This window comes from Mus musculus, chromosome X, assembly GCF_000001635.26.
Source record: "Mus musculus strain C57BL/6J chromosome X, GRCm38.p6 C57BL/6J".
In the NCBI taxonomy this organism is placed as follows: Eukaryota; Metazoa; Chordata; class Mammalia; order Rodentia; family Muridae; genus Mus; species Mus musculus.
In genome coordinates, this window is record NC_000086.7 from 73,429,690 (window position 1) to 73,436,896 (window position 7,207).

Genomic DNA, 7,207 nt, shown 5'->3' on the forward strand with positions numbered 1-7,207 from the left:
GAAAATTAGAAAATAATCTAAAGTTAAACCAGAGATGGAAATAATCAAGGTAATAAAAAAATGAACTTAATAGCTGAGCGGTGGTGGCACACACCTTTAATCCCAGCACTCGGGAGGCAGAGGCAGGCGGACTTCTGAGTTTGAGGCCAACCTGGTCTACAGTGTGAGTTCCAAGACAGCCAGGGCTACACAGAGAAACCCTGTCTCGAAAAACAGAAGTACTTAACAAAGGAAAATAAATAAATAAATAAACAAACAAACAAACTGAAAGAGTAAGCCAAAGCTCTACTTTTAAAAGGGTCAATGAGGAATATGGACCTGGCTCAGTGGTACCACCTGTTTCACAAATATCAGGACCTGAGTTTGTATCCCCAGCACCCATATAAAAACTGAGCAAGTCAATATACATTTGTAACCCTAGTACTGACTGAGGAAAATAGAAGAATCCCCAGGCTTCTCTGGCCAGCTTGTCTAGCCAATTAATGAACTCAAGGCTTAGTGAGAGAGATCCTGACTCAAAAAAAATAAGGTGAAGAGTGCCCTCTGGTGTCTTCATGTACATGTGCACGCATAAACACACATACGCAAGCTCAAATGAAAGAGCCAATGAAACAGATAATCTCTCTCACAATCCTTGTTAAGATATGTGTAGGAATAAGAAAGGAGACATCAGCATAGATGCTAAGAAAATAAAAAAAGATTATGTTAATAAATTAAAATCCATTAAAACTGGCTAAAACTATTCAAAGAAGGCATTTATGACTTTTAAGAAACAACACCTAGTCAAATGCTATTTTTGCAAATTTATGAGTGTGCAGGAAGATGCAAGGAAGAATGTGAGGGAAAGTGTGTGTGTGTGTGTGTGTGTGTGTGTGTGTGTGTGTGTGGGAGAGGGGGGAGGGAGAGAGAGAGAGAGAGAGAGAAACACAGAGAAAAAGAGAGAAAGAGAAAAATGGGAGTGTATGTATGCAGGTATACTATGTTCTGAGTCTTTGTCCCCACTGAAGTTCATGTGTTGAAACCTGATCACCAAGGTATGACCTTTAGGAGGGGAGTAGCCATGAGGGCAAAGTTCCTGTGAATAATATTAGCACTGTTAGAAGAAATCTCAAGGACTGAGCCGGTCTCTTCTATCATGTATGTGACAACACAGCAAGAAAGTCCCATCTATGAAAAATGAAATTCTCAGCCAAATATGACCTGCTTGCACCCTGATCTTGGATATCCAAGCACCAGAATTATGATCAATGAATTTCTGGTACTTATAAGTCATACAATCTATGGTACTATTGATATAGCAGCAGAGTAAGAGAAGATGCAAGAGACCTTTTACATTATTTTAAAGATAAACTCTCCTGTGTCCCAGGCTGGCCTTGTAGCTTAGGATGACCTTGAATTCCTGATCCTCCCGTCTCTATACCTTAAGTGCTGGAATTCTAGGTCTACACTATAACACCTGTTTTGTTTTGTTTTGGTGCTGGGCATGAAACCCAGGTCTTTGTACATACTGAGTAAGCACTCTGCCAACTAAGTGACATCTCTAGCTCCACAAAGGAATTTTAAAAGGAAAATAAAGGGGCTAAGGGAAATCAAGTCCCTAATAGAAAGAGAGTGGGGAGAGGGTATGCTTGAGCTCTATAATCCATGGAAATGAGGAAAGCAGTCCTTGCTGTCTTGCCTAGCTTCCTCACAGGCCTAGTGATACTCTATCTGCCACATCACTACTCCATGTTGCATCCAGACTGTAGTCTCAGGAGCATACTATATACACATTGTTGAGCAGCATCCCCGGTTGCAGATGTGACATGAGTTGTACAGCCAGTCATCCTACTGGGGAACATCTACTTGGGAGCCCTTTAAAACACAAGTGGTCCTGCATGTGTTCTAAAGTTCTCTTGGGGAAACATAAGGGTGAAACCTTGGATCTCATGATGGCTGCTCAGTTAACCCTTCCAGACACTTTCCAGCCAGTTTCCATTGAAGCTGCACCACCTATAGTGTCACCAAAAGCATAGGAGCCGTCCATCCTCCCTCCCTGGCAACAGAGCATGTGACGGTCAGTCTTTTGTTGTTGTTTATCTAGTCATTCAAATGATGTTAAATGTTTGGAAATTTTGCAAGGTTAACATCTATTAGAAATTAATTTATGTAAACAAACATCAGATTATCATCCCAGCAGTTATGAGGTAGAGGCCTAAGGATCAGGAGTCCAAGGCCAGCCGTGGCTATATCGAGACTATAAGAGCAGTCTAGGATACATGAGACCCTGTCTCCAAAAACCAAGAGTAAATAAATAATATAAATGAAAACTTAAGTTATACTTTACTAAACAAAAAAGAAAGAAGCTATCCAGATCTATCACATCTTAACTAACCACATTTTACTGTTACTGTGTATTGATGAACATCTAGCAGACTACAGTAGAAATCAATGCTATAGTGTGATGCCACAAATCTATTCCTGTATAACTTTGTGCGTACTCTGTCGTCTTCCTATTTGGCACAGTGACAGAGCTATCCCACAGAGGTCAATGGACCAGGACACAGCAGTGCTCAGTTTATTCCTGCTTTGTTGACTACCCTGACATGAGAAAATAATGGGGAACATGTTAATAGTGCAGATTAAATCAGAGTGCCACCTTTATGGTCACATCATTGTTGGTAGTGTGAGCATGTGAAGTTTTAAGACATATCTCTGCTTATTTACTTTCAACTTATTCATTAGGAGAAAGGAAATTGTGAGCCGACCAGTGCTCATCATGGGTGGGAAACACACAAACACATTTACTTTCCTAGAAAGCCAGGAAAGACTTGGGCACAGCACCCAAGACCATTAGACCAAGGATTCTTGGATGTCTGATCAGAAACCTCAACCTCAGAGAGGGAAAAACATAAAACAAGACCACTGTGGAGGTGTCATAAGGTATAGAGAAGGCAGCCAGCTGATCCTGGAGTTGAGCCTTTCTAATCTGTCATTATGTAGTAGCAGGGACAGTATTCTAAGGGTACCACTTTCTTGTATAGACTGCCCACATGAGCCTGGCCAGGAGATAAAGGCCTGAGAGATACAACAAACACACAAATAAGATCTTGCCTTTCTTCTAGACACAGCCCTTTGTAACCTCCACTGCCCTCAGTCTCAGCCAGGCCATGTGATTATTCTGACACAGCTATCACCAGTGTTCTGGTCTTCTTACCCTGCCTCCACACACACTGAAGCCTCTCTGGTCATTTTGACCTACTTAGGGGTTCCCAAACGGGCCAGGCTGGCTGGAGGCTGGAGGCTGGAGGCTTTGCTCATGCGAGTCACTCTGGGGTGTGGCCACCCCACCCCTTCTTACCTGCCCCAGCATTTGGTGACACAGCTCTCACCTGGTCTGACTTACCACAAGATAGGAGTGCCTCAGGGTGGGGCTCCACAGGCAGGTCACCAGAAACCCGAAGTCCAGCTGAAGCAGCCGGTGAGAAGTTGCCCAAATAAATCATTCTGTGAAGGATCTGAGAGCTGGCATGAGTGCCACTCTCATCTATGCCTCAGGTCAACTTGGCACCCTCGTCTGCCTGGATGGCCCCTCCTGTGGCATTCGTGTGCCATGTCCACAAATGATTAGAGATGCCTGTCTTTTCCTGGAGCCCAATTATCAATTCACTGGCGCTACATTGCAGAGCAGGATCAGAGAAGAATGAGGGTAAAGGTTGGAGCTGGGCATTGAATAAGGAAGGCATGGACTAGCTCTCTGCAGGCTCAGTTACTGCTTTCAATCCCCTCTCTGGAGGATTCAGCCTGCTTATCCCAAGGGCCTAGCAAAGAGGGGCAACACTCAGGGGGACCATGAAACATACCAGAGAGATAGCCAGGGCTAAAGGTCTAGCACTCCTACCTATCACAAGCCCCTTTTGAGAATCTTCCCCTCTACATACTCACAGAGCTCACCACAGGATCAGGCCAGCATGGGCCCTTCTGTGCCTTGGTTGGATAATTTTGGGTATGGGCGGAGAGAAGTCTGGCCAGTAAATCAGCTGGTAAATAGTTGGTGATATTTATTGAGAAATGGGATGAAAGATGGAAGCCCTGAAAGAGCAACTCACAGGCTGGCCAGAAGGTGCCCAACTGATAGTGGAGTACAGAGAAGGCTGTAGGATCCTATGGCCAGGTAGGTCAGGGCTGAGGAAGGCCACAAAGGTGCTACAGAGAGCAAAGATGTAGCTCAGAGCCTGGATGAATGGATGGCACTGGCATTCAGGCTTCGAGGCTTGGACCATCAGGTGGCACGTACATGGGCTCAATATGAGCCCAGCTGCGGGCCTGCTCATCTGCCCAGGCGAGCAGCTCAGGAGCACGATGCAGGAAGATCAGAAGCAGGGTGTGCACATCACCTTCTGCTGAATGGGCAGCACTGGGTTCAGCCTGGAAGTAGCGGTGGAAGAGACTGGCCAGGCTGTAGCTTTTGCGGCCTTGAGCCCTGGTGCCGTGGCTGTGAGCACGGTCCAGGCCCCGCAATGCAGGCAGTGTGTCCAGGCAGACAGTGTCTTGGGGCAGATGGGCACCCAGACGTTGTAGCTCCGTGCACAGCAGTGGGAAGTCATAATCGAAGCCATTGTGGGCCACAAGGCAGATGGGGCCCTCCTGGCGGCTTAGGAAGCCCTGCAGTGTCCTTACCACAGCGCCATTGAAACCAGCCTTCCCGCAGTGCATCAGGCTTTCGCTGCTCAAACCAGTAATCTCACTGGCCTTGGCAGTAAAGGGGCGCTCCGGGCACATGCACAGTGTGAGCTTGTCCAGAACACGGGGCAGCACCAAGGAACCAGAATCATCCCGTTCTGGGTTCTCCAGGGAAGAGCGGTGAACAGCAAAAAGGGATATCTCTGCAATCTCAGGATCCATGTTTGGGAGCCCAGTGGCTTCTAGGTCCAGGAATACAAAGGTCTCAGCCCGGGGTGGCTCAGACATGCTGATGTTCTCACAGGAACAATGAGGCCTAGAGCTGCCAGAACAAGTGGCATAAGCCAGAGGGCTAAAGACATGAGAGCAAGGCCCTGCTACCTATAGCCATCTCAGGTCAAAGCTATACTACACAGAACCTCACTTCCTGATGCTCCATCCCATCTCATGAGGCCTTTGGTGCTAGGAGTAGTTTCTGATACATATTCATATCTAGAGACACTTTAAAGAGGACTCATGGGGCCAGGATCAAGTAACCAGAATCTTGTTACTTCTGTCCGTCCTCCCTCCTCCCTTTCCTGGATCTCCAACCCAACCTTCGTTGTTCTATCACCTTATCAAACAGGCACAAAAGAAAGTGCTTAGACTTTAACCCAGGGTCCTCTTCCTTTTGCTGCCAGGCCCAGATCTAGCCCATCAAGGAGGGGAACAGATACAGTCCACAATTGGTGCCTTGGCCCAACCCCTAAGTGGAAATACCTTGGCTAGGAGCCTCAGGCATTATGCCCTGCTTTCTACCTTTGGGTGTCAGGCACCGGAGGAATCTGGCATGGGGACCCTGGGCTTCCCAACCTTTTCTCTGCAAAACAAGTGCTGTCTCAAGCTGGCTTCTACCTGCCTCTAGGCTCGTGGCTTTATCCACCTATCCCCATCACACTGGCTTACCTGGGGCGGGCTTCAGCTGGCTTCCTGGACTGCTGGGCACCTGTCTCTGCACAGGCTGCTCCAGGCAGCCTTTAATCAGAGGACACAGCCCGCCCCCAGCCGCCAGTTGGGCAACCAGGAGACTGGAGGCTGCAGGACCTGTGCGGCCGGCTTGCTTGCCACCCCCTCATGAGCTTGCAGCCACCAGGACACACGCCCTATGTTTACAGACTGAGAAGTAGGCTCTGACTGCACACAGGCTTCCGGTGAGTGATGAGCACCGTCACGAGCCGAAGGAATGTGTCCTCACAGGCAGGAGGAAGTCAGAGTGTGATGGAAGACTGTGGCTTCTGCTAAACCCTACAGCCAAGTCTCATCAGATCTGGCTTGTGGTTGGCAGACCTGGACAAACCAGGTGTAATGCTTAGCCCTATGCCAGGACATATTACTCAGAGGCAACAGGTCCTCTTCTCCAGGTCCTGGTTTCTTCCATCAGTGGGGACCTGGCTGCCCTTCGTGGGGTTGCCATGACCTCAGGAGTGACAGAAGCACCTACTTGTGCTTTGTTTAGCCTTTGAATGGGAAGACATGCTGAGGACAAGGCCTTGGTCTTGCTTCAGTGATCAGGGAGTGTCCTTGGGAACATCTCCAATATGAACATTGCCTGGCTGCAGATTACCACCCTCTGGCCCCATCTTCCAGCCACAAGTAGGGATGGTGACCTCTGCTCTAGGGGTATGACATCCAAATGTTTGACACTCCTGACACCCAATGTGTTCCAAGAATTTATTTAGTAGACTTGTGGAGAAGGCAGGGAGGAAAGGCAGGCAAAGGGAGGCCATGAAGCAATGAGGCCTGACCCACACAGCCCTGTGGATATAGCTGATTCAATTCTTTCAATTTCAGAAATAAAAAGAGGTGTCTGGGAGACCTCTAGGACTCTAAGACAGTAGGTCTTAACCTTCCCAGAGCTGTAACCCTTTAATACAGTTTTTCATGTTGTAGTGACACCCAAGCATAAAATTATTTTTGTTGCTACATTGTAAGTATAATCTTGCTGTTATTAATTGTAATGTAAATATCGAACATGCATGATGTAACTCCCTAAAGGGTAGCGACTGATCCACAGGTTAAAAACCACTGCTCTAAGGTCTTTTCTGTTTCATCTGAGAGACACCAGATGTGACCTGGCTGCCCTTCATGGGGAGATGTGAGATGTGAGTGTGACCAGAGGCTAGAAGGTTATCCATGGCCTCTCTTGAAGATCTCATTCCAGAGATCCAACACTGCAGGTCTAGCCTTCTAAGGATATGGTTGATGCTGTACCTGCCCACTGCAGCCACTCCTGGGCCTTTCCATAGAGCAGTTGGATCAGCTGGACAGTAGGAAACAAGGACCTGCTTGCCCAGCAACCTTTCCCAACAGTGTCTAAGCAAGAAGGGTCTAGCACCCAGCTGTCCAAAAGTACTCAGGGAGCCCGGAGGAGCAAAGGTGCAGTTACAGGAGCAGGGTGGGGCAGGTGGCCACGGGTGTGATAATGGGTCTCACCAAGTTGTGCCTGTTCCGGTGCTTGAAGGGAGGGAGGTGGCTATGACAAGCATACTACTCAAAAAGATACTTG

General features: G+C 47.7%; 1 protein-coding gene across 1 annotated transcript; it reads right to left on the bottom strand.

Annotated features, from left to right (window-relative positions):
* Positions 1–4,015: 4,015 nt before the first annotated feature.
* Trex2 (three prime repair exonuclease 2) lies at positions 4,016–5,654 on the bottom strand. Its single transcript, NM_011907.4, has 2 exons — positions 5,608–5,654; positions 4,016–4,984 (listed from the first exon to the last, which is right to left on the bottom strand). The coding sequence occupies exon 2, from the start codon at positions 4,948–4,950 to the stop codon at positions 4,240–4,242; it is 711 nt and encodes a 236-aa protein (NP_036037.1). The 5' UTR covers positions 4,951–4,984; positions 5,608–5,654; the 3' UTR covers positions 4,016–4,239.
* Positions 5,655–7,207: the final 1,553 nt, after the last annotated feature.

Coding starts and splice junctions, on each gene's coding strand:
- Trex2 (NM_011907.4), bottom strand. CDS start 4,950: ATGTCTGAGCCACCCCGGGCTGAGACCTTTGTATTCCTGGACCTAGAA.